Source organism: Myxine glutinosa, chromosome 7 (genome assembly GCF_964187855.1).
Source record: "Myxine glutinosa chromosome 7, kmMyxGlut1.1, whole genome shotgun sequence".
In the NCBI taxonomy this organism is placed as follows: domain Eukaryota; kingdom Metazoa; phylum Chordata; class Myxini; order Myxiniformes; family Myxinidae; genus Myxine; species Myxine glutinosa.
Window position 1 is genome coordinate 177,427,601 of NC_136267.1, and position 13,914 is coordinate 177,441,514.

The 13,914-nt window shown below is 43.2% G+C and overlaps 1 protein-coding gene across 1 annotated transcript in view; it reads left to right on the plus strand.

Moving 5' to 3' along the window:
• LOC137431861 (corticotropin-releasing factor receptor 2-like) overlaps nt 1-13,914 on the plus strand; it is a 125,826-nt gene that overhangs the window by 97,439 nt on the left and 14,473 nt on the right. The window contains exons 5-7 of the mRNA XM_068123638.2: nt 8,964-9,067; nt 10,503-10,620; nt 10,817-10,970. Of these exons, the coding sequence (XP_067979739.1) occupies nt 8,964-9,067; nt 10,503-10,620; nt 10,817-10,970 (376 nt within the window). The remainder of the gene's footprint in view (nt 1-8,963; nt 9,068-10,502; nt 10,621-10,816; nt 10,971-13,914) is intronic.

The window sequence follows — 13,914 nt, forward strand, 5'->3', positions numbered from 1 at the left end:
AGGTCGAGGAATCCAATTATGATGTTATTTTGATGATTCGAGGTCAAGGTCAACCCTCAAGGTCATCTTAAAGGTCATTTTTGAGTCAAACATGTCGGTTTTTGAGTTTTTTGTCAAGATTTACGTGAGGTTCACCACTTTATGTTTCTGGGTTGGGTAATCGAACTCTGACCTTATTTTTGACAATTAGAGGAAATATTTACATGTCTATTTCCTAATTTTCAGGCATATGCAGTTCATCAGTCTAATTACAAAGGTACGGATTTTGATGTTTTATGAACTGTATGCCATATCCTTGTGTTTAATTTTTGTGCGATCATGATCCGGGTTCATGTATACATGATTGTATACATGTCATAAATATGACGTCATAGGTCATGTCATCTGGCGGCCATATTGGATTTTATGAAAACCTTAAAAATGGATCCCTGCCTTCATTTTTCGATCGATTCATTTTGAACTTTGACCACTCATAGTACGCCATGTGATTGGATGCATATCCTAATTATGACGTCATAGGTCAGGTGACATGGCGGGATGGACCGGTACGGTCCCCGGATCATACCGCCCTTGGCGCCCGTCAAAAATCGAAAGAGTATGGCATGGGCAACATCTGGGCCAAATTTGGTGCTTTTGGAAGAATTTGAACCAAAATATCCCTAAGGGCCCTGACTAATGTGAAAAGAAAATGTTAGGAAAAAGGCCAGTGAAGATTGGAAAATGAACAAGAGTGAACGCAATTTGGCACATATTCTGGTTGAGTGTAGCGCAGCTGAAAACCATTGTCAAATGGACAAAGGAGGTGGACAAACCATTCAGCACAACTCAACCAAATCGATAGAATTGAACAGGATTCCGTGGGATGAACAGAACCGAATTCGATGCAAGCAAATGTACAGATAAGAATGCCATCTATATGAATGGTTTCAGCTGAATTATATTTGTCTTATCAACTAAATTAATGTTATAAGGTCAACCAACTGCTGAACAGGACCCAACTGCGTATACATATGCATATACTGTAACTCCTGCCAAAGCACTTCCTCTGGGTGAGAAACAATCCTGTACAGGTGGCTACTTCATCACAGGTGCAAGTGGGAATTTGGTATTTGAATGGAGTATCAGCACACAATGGCCTCCTCGTTTCACCAGCCACAGTGGAATTTTTAACGTCCACCTGCAAATGTTATCAGGAGGGTTACCCGGATTTACGTCCCTCCAAAGGATGCCACACTCATTAATCCAATGCTCTGCCTATTGTTGGGTCATTAATTAACCTGGACTAGATACCTCAAAGGAGACTATGCGACCACTGACATATTTTCCACTACGTACAGTACATTCAGAAAGTATTCAGACCCCTTCACTTTTTTCACATTTTGTTATGTTGCAGCCTTATGCTGAAATCGTTTAAATTCATTTTTCCCTCATCAATCTAAACTCAATACCCCAAAATGACAAAGAGAAAACAGGATTTTAGAAAGTTTAGCAAATTTATAAAAAAGAAAAAACTGAAATATTTTCTCCCGCCTCTGGAACAAACTCCCTCACTCTCTTCAATCCCACTCCTCCCTCCAGGTCTTTAAAACAGCTGTTCACCACCATCTCTTATCTTCCCCCATCCAAAACCTTGATCTTTTCTACCCCCACTAATTCACCCCAGATCCACCTTCTTTGAAATTCCAACTTCTTTCCTGGAAGTCCTGGCAGTGTCCATATGTTTTATACCTCTCCCACTCCCCCTTCCCATGCCTCCCCCCCAAAGCCCTCTCCCTCCCACAGATCTCTCGATGTCTCCATGTCTCTCGGTCCATGCTCTCAAATGTTGTGTTTGTGTCCTTCCCCCTCTCTCCCCATCTTGTCTACCGCTCCCCATGTTATATGTTTTATGTGTCGGTTTGTCTTTCTGTGTGATTAATGTTCGCTCTTTCACGAGCCTCGATCTTGTATACAAAAAAAAGAAAAAAAAAAAAGACCCAAAATACCCTGAAGACCCAAAACACCCCAAAGATCCAAAAGACTCTTCAAGACTCCGAAGAACCAAAATACCTCAAAGACCCTTAAAGACGCTGATGAACCAGAAGACCCAAAATACCCCGAAAGGCCCAAAAGACCCCAAACACCCAAAAGGCCCCGAAGACCATTAATTACCACGAAGATCATTAAAGAACACAAAGACCCATAAGACTCTTTAGTCCCATTAGACCACCTTGGACCCTTCACCATTAAGAGCTTTAGACGACTTGGACCTTTTTAGATTATAAATAAATAATATCACCAGTATTACAAATGAAATGTTTCCATTAGTAATTAGTATTATGATTGGTGTAAACTATGACAACACAGCAACTCATGTAGAGTCATTATTATCAGTTAAAACATTACCTCAGTTAAAACAGGCATTTGTAAAGTTTATTATAGCACTCTCCGAATCATATGATGAACCAGAAGACCCAAAATACCCCGAAAGGCCCAAAAGACCCCAAACACCAAACACCATCTCCTGGTGTTGGGCTAGCGGCTAGGGTGCCAGCTTAAGGATACCTAGGATCCTGGGTTCGAATCCCGGTCGATCGCTGAATTAACGCCAGGGGGGGTTGACTCAGCCTGTTATCCTTCCGAGGTCGGCTAATTGAGTACCAGTTCACTGGTAATTCCCTAGTTTGTCGTAAAAGGCGACAAAAAGGGTTGGCGGCAGGAAGGGTATCCGGCCGTAAAACATTGCTTCAAAAAGGGGACCGAAAAACAACAACAACCACGGTCCCCGAAAGAGGCCAACCCCCGCTTTGCGGGGAAAATGGCCTCTAAAGGTGTTTTTTTTTCTTTTTTTCTCTGAATCATATATGAATGAATGAATGAATGAATGAATGATCGTTTTAAGGCTATTTTCCCGCTAGAACGGGGGTTAGCCTTGCGGTCACATGACAATCATGGTTCCCTGTTTTGAGGCAATGTTTTTATGGCCGGATGCTCTTCCTAATGCCAACGCTTAGTCGCCTCTTCCAACGTGCAGGGATATGGTGTACCTATTCTAAACCGGGGTACACACCGGGATCATTCATCCCAGCAAGCTGGTACTCAATTTGCCGACCTCAGAAGGATGACAGGCTGAGTAAACCCCCCTGGCGTTAATTCAGCGATCGACCGGGATTTGAACTCAGGATCCTAGGATCCCAAGCCGGCACCCTAACCGCTAAGTCAACACCTGGCTGCTCTCCGGATCATATAAACAAAGCAAAACACGAGACGAGTCCGCTTTCCACTTCACCAAAATGGGTTCTTGTCTTCCTCCCATATCGCAATGCACCGATGCCATTACATGACGTCACACATCCATGACGCATTTATATATAAGTATATATATATATATATATATATATATATTGTAACGAATTTGAGAAGTGTAACGAATTTGAGAAGTGTAACGAATTTGAGAAGTGTAACAATTTTGAGAAAGTGTAACGAATGTGAGAAGTATGGTTTTGTTGTGTGTAACTGACCCTCGTAATGTAAAGAAAGTTCGAAGCTCGTCCTCTTAGTTAATTTCATAAACCTACACACAGGACACCATATATCCTTTTAAATAGTTAGTCCGTTATTCTCTGTAGGCTAAGGATGTGTTTCCCACTAGTTTGACTCTTCATTGCACCGAATTAAATAAGAGTAGGCCCTCCGACGCCCCATGGCAGCTTCCAAGTGCCAGGTTTGCCACTTTGCTGCAATTGGCTCTTTAGGCACTTTGCTGCATTTTCATCTGCCGTCCACTTTGCTGCATTTGACTCCATTACGCACGAGGTAACGACGAAGAAGAAAGGCCGGTCTCCACCTCGTCATAGAGGGGAGGAGTAAGTCGGCCCCGCTCATCCAACCCAGAACGAGGGGTTTGGCTTGAGAGGGCGGAGAGAGAACGCTTGGGGGAGGTTCGCAAAGGGTGAAGGGCGGAGCCTATATAACCTGCCGCGGGACGCTCCCCGAGCAGATGAGCTTTTACAGAGATGGGTCCAGGAGATGCGCTGGAGACGAGCAGGTGTGACCGAGCCGCCGTGAGACGTGCCGCGCTGCAGGAAAAGCGGACCGGGGCAATGCAAGGAGCGCATGAGGCAGCAGTACGGAGAAAGGAACTTCGCCCGCGCAGTTTGGGACCAAAGCTCGGCTTCTTGACGGCGGTGCCTTCTGGCCCGACCGTGCCCAGTACCCGCTGGACCTTCCTTGCCTCTAAAAGCCACCCATCTCCAAGCCATTCCTTCTGGCCTGCATTTCCCCGTGTAAGTGTGATCGTCCGTCTGTCTTTCACGTTGTCCTGGGGTTTATTAATTAAGCTTGTATAGGTAAGCTAATGATTTCACTGTGTTTCTGCTCATTCCATTTTCTGTATATAACCAACTGCTCTCTTTGCTTTGGCTTGTGAAAATAATTAATAAAACCTGTTATTCCTCCGTACGTCTTCTTCTTCTTCCTCTTTACATTCGGTCGCTTTAGAGGTTTCCAAATTGAATATCTGTGGCGTGATTTTGGCCAACGTCCAGGAATCGGGTTAGTCGGGGTAACTGTTAGGGCCGCGCTCGGCAAACAACATCTTATCCGCGGTCCCGTAACAATATATATATATATATATATATATATATATATATATATATATATATATATATATATATATATATATATATATATATATATATATATTGTTACGGTCCGTGGATTAGGATGTTATTTTTACCGAGCGTAGGTATAACCGCGGCCGAACAGTTGTTCCCCACTAAACCCGATTCACCCAACGTTGGCTGTATCGCGCCACAGCTACTCAATCTGGAAAACTCTAAAGCGACCGAATGCAAAGAGGAAGAAGACGTACAGAAGAGTAACGGGATTTATTATTATTTACACACATAAGCAAAAAGAGCAGTCACGATTATTTACAGGGGACATGAGATGCAGGTGACACAGTGAAAATTACTAGCTTATACAGACTTAGTTACTACCCAGGACAGAACAAACAAAGACGACTCACACGGGGAATTGCAGAGTGGATTGGCTGGAAGGAGGTGTGTGGCTGGAGGGGGAGGACGGCACGGAGCTGGCTGGAGCTTGATCCCGCACGGGACGTCGGGCTGGACCTCGACGGCCGCTGATGCCACCGATCCTGTCGTGTGCGCGGGATCACGGGTCGGATCACGGGTCGGATCACGGTCAGAGCCGACGCGCTGGTGGGGGGTCTGGCATGACGGGTTCTCTCCTCTCTCTTTCTTGGTCCAACCACTCTTTCTCCACCGACAACTCAACGCAACCAACGCAACCACTCAACGCAACCACTGACCACCCCTGACGACCAACTCAGCTCTTGTCATGGACCTCTCTTTTCAGACTCATCTCCTTGTCTCAGTAAAAGCGCATCTCTCGTGGGGGCGTCTCTCATGGGTTATATATAGCCCCACCCTTGAACCTTTGTGAACCTCCCCGATCGCTCTTCCTCCGCCCACTCAAACCAAACCCCTCGTGCTTGGTTGGTTGTTCGGGGCTGGCTCACTCCTCCCCTCTATGACGAGGTGGAGACACGCCTTTCTTCCCCAACCCTGCCTCGTGGCCAATGGTGGTTGAAGAAAACCGCCCAAAATGCAGTTGGCCATTGAAATGAAATGAAAGGGGATCTACTCTTATTTTACTTGGTGCAATGGAGTATTTAAATTAATGGGAGACACAGCCTTACCCTAAGACACATAATAAGATATAGGCTACTGAACAAGGGTTTTATCGGGTCCTGCAATGTGGTGTTTATGGAATAACTACCGAGACGCCCTTTGACCTTTACACTACGGAGGTATTTACAAGGAATCATCGGGGAGTCAACTACCGAGACGCCCTTTGACCTTTACACTACGGAGGTATTTACAAGGAATCATTACATTTTACAGAGGGTGATATTTACAACAATTTACTATACAATACAACACAATAAAAAAAACACAATCCTCATATCCGCAACAATATATATATATATATATATATATATATATATATATATATATATATATATATACATATATGTATACACAAAGAATTAAGTTAAGCACCCCCCCCCGTTTTTTTACAACCTCGCACATTACAAGTTTGTTGTCGTCAAAACAGTGTAATATACACATGATATTGCTATATTTTCTGGAGAAGTGATATTATGGTCACATAAAAACATAACAATCATGCCGTTTTCAATATTTTATTCTGAATAATTTAAGGTGAAAATTTTTGGGAATTTTAGGCATATTTTCACCTCAATTTAAGTATGGAGCTATAGGTCCATCACGGACAGTGTGGATGACGTTTATGTTTTCTAACGTACAGTCATTGTTCTGAGAAGACCTCTAGCGATCTTTGCGTCAATAACGTGTGTAGGACCCACGTGATCGTGCTGCACGAGCGATGGGCGTCACAGATGAGTGCACTCATCTGCATTTCATCAATGGATAATTGCTAATGTCATACCAATCATTATTTGATCTCACATACCTTAGAATATATGCCAATGTATACATATACACAAAGAATATATATTAGGGGGTGCTTACCTTAATTCGTTGTGTAGGGGTGCTTAACTTAATTCTTTGTGTATATGTATGTTAAGCTAACCTAAGAGACACATTCATGATTTACCTGTAGCTATTCATCAGCACCACTTTTTTTGTTACTTTGACTTGAGTAATCAAGATGTAGATTGTGACGTGGCCAAAATAAAAGATACGTCATAAAAATCCCGCAGGAAGTTTAAGGGTGCTGGCGTATTGGGGGCACAACTGCTCTGTGAGATTGGAAGTTCGACTTTCCATCCAGTTTTTGATAAATTTGTATTAACCTTCCCTTCCAGCTCGAACTAATAATTTAAAATAAATATTAATTTGTACTCACTTCCTTTTTATTGATACGTGTTGGGTTCTGACTTCTGATTTCCAGTAGATATTCAAGCAGAGCACAAAATATATTTGGCCGACCTCCCCCACCATCCCCCTCCACCATTCCCCCATTTCCCCCCACGATACCCAATCCATCATCACCACCACTAACCCACACCCACCATTCACACCATCCCTCACTTCCTGAGAAAGCAGACATGGTTAAATACGCCTATCCCTCTGAAGTGATGTCTGGTGAGGCGTGCCGAGTCACGCTAGTACATACAATGGACATAGGGTAGGTGGGGGTAATATGGTCCCCGTAAGCCAAAGTCCCGATAGAGGCTATACAAATAGACGAGGAAAATATTTCCAAACAATGGTTTATTTAGACAACCAGACAGACTACATCCCGTGCAGTTTGTGTTGAATAAAATCAGACATATGATTGAGGGGACAAATAAAATATGCCATCAGTGTCCATATTCCAAAAAACGTGGGGAATATGGACCCCCCATTGGGGTAATATGGACCTCGGGTCCATATTACCTCAATGTGGTAAGTCCAGTTTATTTTCGACAAATTTTCCCTTGGACAAATGTTACTTTCCGATTTTTCAGTGAACAACAACCTTAGTGACACTCGTCACAGACGAAAGCACCTTTACCTCATAGTCAGTTTCGTTTTCGTGGGCCCATTGCTTGCATTCACTGCATTGGATCCATCTGAAAGCTAAATCACAACACATCTTCTTCGTCTTGTCAGACCACAAAAACACCTTGGACCTAGCCGTCAAGTATCGGCTGTTTGTCAACAGCCGATATCATACACCTTCACATACACAGAAAAACACAGCCTTTACTTGCCTCTACCTGCCCCTACAGTGACCAATTACAAATTTTATTGAAAAGAATTAGGCATAACAATAAAGGTCAGATTTGTTTATAGTGGAATTACGTTGAAATTGTGTTGATAACGCTTTTTCGGGGCGAGTTAAATCTCCGACAGTGCATAGTCACTCTCGGATTTTTATACAGAATCAAGTGTACATGTTATCGGCTGTTAACAAACAGCCGATACTTGACGGCTACTTGGACCATGCCTAGTTTTGCTTAGTCACATATTTCGGTGCAGAAAAATTTATTTGATTCAAATTTTGACAGTGAACATGCTGTTTTGTGGACTTATTCTATTAGCTTCCTGTGTGGGGAATATGGACATCGACCGTGGAGAAAATGGACATGGGTCCATATTAGACCCCACCAAAGGGTCCATATTCCCCACACCATGCCTCTCGATCATGTCAACATGCCCAGTACATATGGGCTGGGATGGAGTTTTCTACACACAGTGGTGCTGTCGACAGCTCTCACGTGTACTCAGCCAGGGACACCACTCATCAAACAAGCTAGTGACTACATGTACATACACAGTACTGCATGCTTATGAATTGTAAAATTTGAGATGAAAACTTCTGGAAGTTTGCACTTACCATCATTAAAGAGTTTGAATCAACTGCAGTTGTTCACTTGCTGGTCGGCTATACTTGTTTATCCCGTGATATGGAGACGAGGCTTGATGGAGTGCATCATGGGAAATTCAGTGGGGTCCATATTCCCCCGGGGTCCATATTACCCCCACCCACTATATTTACAATTTATAAACAACGGTTATTTTCAACAAGTTAGTAAATTGTTCTATCAGCAGTTTTGTACTTTTTGCTGCAGTTGGACATGTGCAGTATGTGAAATGGTTAAATCTCTCACCTGTATTATGAGACGTGTTCTTTAAAGGTAATGTTACATTATTATTGAATTGTTATTGAATTCATACTGATACAGGTATCGAAATCAGAACAGGACGGATTTAGTACTTATACTTTCTAGGAATCAAAAAAGTGTTGTTACTTTGCAAGAATTTAAGTGTTGGCTTTATTTGGCGAGAAGTTTTTGATTTCAAATTTTCATGTTCTCTGGATCAAACAGAAAGAAAAAACTGATGGTAGTTGTTGTAACTTAACCCTAAACAACGGAAATCGGTGATGATTCAGGGCCAAACATTTTCTTCTTGTTTCCTTCTCAGAAAGTCAGCTACCATGACAAGGTCGCTCTCATCATCAACTACTTGGGTCACTGCATCTCCCTCATGACACTGACGACAGCCTTCTTAATCTTCTGGTGCTTACGGTATGGGTTTTAATAACATCAGCATTCTTGTGCCATGCCTCACTGATCTACTTATCTTATCCCCAATTCTCTACAGGAATGAGATGTAATACACCAAGGTCTAAGACATGACGAGATTAAATAAAAATAAATTAATGTTGTCCCTCCTTGACCTCAATACCCCTTGTTCAATTTAAACCATGAAATTGGATGTGGCATTGAAGGATGGATCGGGGGAGGGGTGTGAGCATTGTGGAAGTGAGTACGTTGGCCTGAGCTGGAAGACAGACGATACTGGATGTGGACGATTTTCGGGTTGAGGGAGACTGTGGGGAAGTATTTCCTGTGAGATATGTGACTCGTTTAAATGCTTTTATGGACAAAATGAGGAAAGGTTAACATATTTGCTAGATTTATCAGAAGGTGGGGGATCAGTTGAAGAGAGTCGGTTATGGTTGTTTGGTGGGTCTGTGATAGTCCACTTGTTGGTGGGCAGGTTGGGGGTGGGGGGGGGTGGGGAGGTTTGTAGGTGTCATTGTGGCTACCATGGGTTGTGGGTGGCATGAGTGGTGTGAAGGGTGTGGGCAATGATGGGATTACTGAGTTTGTTGCTGGCGTTGGAGGTGCAGAGGAGGTGATAGACTGGGTGTGATAGGGACAGGTGAGAGTGTGGTTGAAGGTGGGGTGGTGGGCTGTGCAGCTATGTGTGCCATGGTTGGGGATGGGGTGGGGGATTCAAATAGGGGTGATAATGTTGGGGTTGAAGTTGGTGTGGTCGGTGTTGGGACTGTTGTGGGTACAATAAGTGGTGGGAGTGCTGTGAGCGTGCACGATGATGGTAATGCAGGAATCATATTTGCGATTTGCATATCCCATTAAATAAATCGCCAAACCTGTCATGTTCACACGAGATAATCCTAAAAGTTTCAAAGTCCACTCACTGGCAGCGATGGTCGAAGGTTTGGGGAGAATGTGCCAGTCTACGACCTTCAGGCCTTTCAACGGTCCACGCGTTGGGACCTTACAGTACGGGCTGCAAGCATTTCGGTTTTTGGTGAATTGAGAAAGTTCTCCAACTATTTCCTTGCCCAGAGGCACATCCCGTTCATGCTGGTACGTTTCCAAGTTTTTTTCAGCTTCGGCTAGAATTCAGAAGCTTTGTGGGCCATTTTAGGTAACGATCCTTATCTCGCACACACGGTGTACGTTCAGCTGTCCTGATGATTCCCACTGCTAGGGGTTTCTGCATATTTGCGCCGAACAATCTGTGGTGGATTACATCATTTTGAAATTCCCATATTCCTTTGCCTGTGTTTAGAGTCTAGAAAACTACCTTTTGTGTAATTAAAGCAATGAATTCCTCATTTCTGTATCAAGCAAGAAATAAGAAAAACTAACCACAAGTCAAGAGGAAGAAAGAGATGCAATCATTGTTCCTCGTTGCACTTGTTTCCAGGAGCATACGCTGTTTAAGGAATGCCATCCATTGGCATCTCTTGGCAACATTTATCCTCCGTAATCTCACTTGGTTTCTGCTGCGACTCATCGACCCAAGAACACAGGATCAGAACAAGGTGGAGAGTATGCAATGCTGTGACCCATTGTATATTGAATACAATAAACATCAGCTTCAAAGTATGTTATGTATCTATCTTGTTCATTTCATTGACCATAAATGTCGCCAGACATTGAAATATAAATAAATAAATAAATAAAATCTATCGACAAGATTCACATGTTTTCCCTGTAATGTCTGTGCTCATCCTACAGCCATGGTGTCGATTGGTTATCACGCTCTTTAACTACTTTCAAGTTACAAACTTCTTCTGGATGTTTGTTGAGGGATGCTATCTGCACACGGCGATTGTCATGACATACTCCACCAACAAGCTTCACAAGTGGCTCTTCATTTGCATCGGCTGGTGTAAGTAAAGCAAGGTCGCTTTGACACAATGTGGACTGCCTGATTCAGTTTCAAAGGGACAAGCCACATAATATGATGACTTTGTTTGCATCAAGGCCTTTTCCATTTTACATGTAGAGGACTATGGGTGAACTGAGAAAAAGTGAAGGTTAAGGATGGGATGGGTGAGAAAAGTGGATTTGAGTAAAAGAAAGAGTGTTGGGGGACAGAAAGGAGGGTGAAAAGAGAGGGAAGGAATGGAGATAGAGGAGGATTTAATATATCAAAACAAAATGGGGAGGGATGCATTTCTTGAATTTTTTTTGTGGACATAATATGATACATTTTCCTGGGGTACCAAAATATTGTCAGCCAACTTGTTTAAATATTCATTTTGAAAAGGTGTAACATTTTTGAATCTTCCGAAATGATTAGACATATGAGTGATTATATTATTAAAAAGTATAACACCAGTACAAAAGGTGTTTGTTTGATATATGTGAATATATACTGTACAGTGCCTTCAGAAAGTATTCACATCCCTTGACCTTTTCACATTGTATTTGTTACAGTCTGAAATTAAAATGGATTAAATTGATTTTTTTTTTGTACTGATATACACATAACACCCTATAATGTAAAAGTGGAATTTTGTTTTAGAAATTCTTCCAAAAGAATTAAAAATGAAATACAGAAATATCTAATTAGTATTCAATCCGAGTCAATAATTTGTGGAAGCGCCTTCGGCAGTGATTACAGCTTCGTATGTTCTTGGGTATGTCCTCATCAGCTTTGCAGATCTGGATTTGGGAAGTTTCTCCCATTCTTCCTTGCAGAATTGCTGAAGCTCTCTCTGGGGAGCATCGGTGAACAGCAATCGTCAAGTCTTTCCACAGATTCTCAATGGGATTGAAGTCCGGGCTTTTGCCTGGGCCACTCAAGGACTTTCATGTTCTTGCCTTGAAGCCATTCCAGTGTTGCTTTGGCTTTATGCTTGGGTTCATTATCATGTTGGAATGTAAATGTTTGCCGCAGTCTAAGGTCTTTTGCCTTAGACTCTGAAGCAGATTATCCTCAAGAATTTGCCTGTATTTGGCTACATTCATGGTTCCCTCTATTCTTACAAGGCTCCCAGTCCCTGCCGCTGAAAAACATCCCCATAGCATGATGCTGCCACCACTATGCTTCACTGTAGGGATGGTGTTACATGGGTGATGAGCTGTACTCGGTTTCCATCAGACATAACGCTTTTCATTTAGGCCAAAGTGTTCAATTGTCGTCTCATCAGACCACAGAATATTTGCCTCATGCTCCGAGTCTTTCACATGCCCTTTTGCAAACTCCAGGTGTGCTGTCATGTGCCTTTTTCTCAGGAGTGGCTTCCGTATGGCCACTCTCCCATAAAGCCTCGATTTGTTAAGGGCTGCAGAGATAGCCAAGGAACTCTAGTTCTGTCAGAGTTGTCATTGGGTTCTTGGTCACCTCCCTGACCAAGGTCCTTCTTGCCCAGTTGCTCAGTTTGGTCAGCTGACCAGCTCTAGGAAGAGTCTGGGTTGTTCCATATTCTTTCCATTTCCTAATGATGGAGCTCACTGTGCTCTTGGGAACTTTCAACACTCTAGAAATTATTTTATACCCTTCCCCAGATCTATGCCTCCTCACAATTCCATCTCAAAATTCTAAAGACAGTTCCTTGAACTTCATGGTAGAGTTTCTGCTCTGACATGCACTGTCAACTGTGGGACCTTGTATATAAAGGTGTTTCTTTCTAAATAATGTACAATCAATTGAATCTTTTTTTTTTTTTTGGATACTGAATTGAGGCTCGTGAAAGGGCTAATATTTATTTCACAAACAAATCAACCAGACAAACAAAATATATAAAAAGAGGGAGCGGAAGACAAGATGGGGAGAGAAGGGGAAGCACACAAACACAACATTTGAGATTGAGAGCAGGGAGATGTGTGGCAGGGAGAGGGCATGGGGGGAGGAGGCGTGGGAAGGGCGGGGGGGGGGGGGGGGTGGGAGAAGTATAAAACACAAGGACACCAAGGACTTCCAGGACAGAAGTTGGTATTTCAAAAAAGTGGATTTGGGATGAAATTAGCGGGGGTAGAAAAGATCAAGGTTTTGGATGGGGGAAGATAAGAGATGGTGGTGAACAGCTGTTTTAAAGACATGGAGGGTGGAATGGGATTGAAGAGAGTGAGGGAGTTTGTTCCAGAGGTGGGAGAAAAGAGGAATGAAGGAGTGAAGGTGAGCAGAGAGTCTTGATTTTAGCAGTTTAACCATAAGACGGTTGCAGGCAGATCTTGTGCGACCTGTAGGAATATTTGGGGGACAGAGCCCAGAGAGAGCTGGGGGGGCAAGGCCAGAGAGGAGTCGGTAGAAGACAGAAAGACCACCAACCTGCCTGCGGTAAGTGAGTGAAAGGCCCTTGGAGTTAGCTTCATCGCGGGAGATTCCAATGATTCTGAACGCTTTGGTTTCAACAGCGTGAAGACGAGCTAGGTGTGAGGCAGGAGCACCAGCCCAGAGGGGAGAGCAGTATTCCATTGAGCAGCGGATGAAAGCCTTGTATGTGGTGAGGAGCTCAGGTGTGCCAAGGAAGGACTTCGCACGACGGAGGATGCCCAGTCGGCGACTGGCTTTGGAGGCCAGATTTGAAATGTGGTTTTCCCAGGAAAAATCATGGCAGATAGTGCGACCCTAAATGAAAAGCCTGCGAGGCAGCAGGGTAGCAGATTGTAGTCAGATCGGGAATCAAACGGGAACCTAAATCGGGAACCTAAATGAAAAGCGATAGAGAATTGTTCACAGGTAGGCTCCAATCAAGTTATAGAGACATCTCAAGGATGATCAAAGGAAATTGGATGCACCTGAGGTCAATTTGGAGTGTCATAGCGAAGGGGTCGAATACTTATTGACTCAAGACATTTCAGCTTTTCATTTTTAATTATTTTGC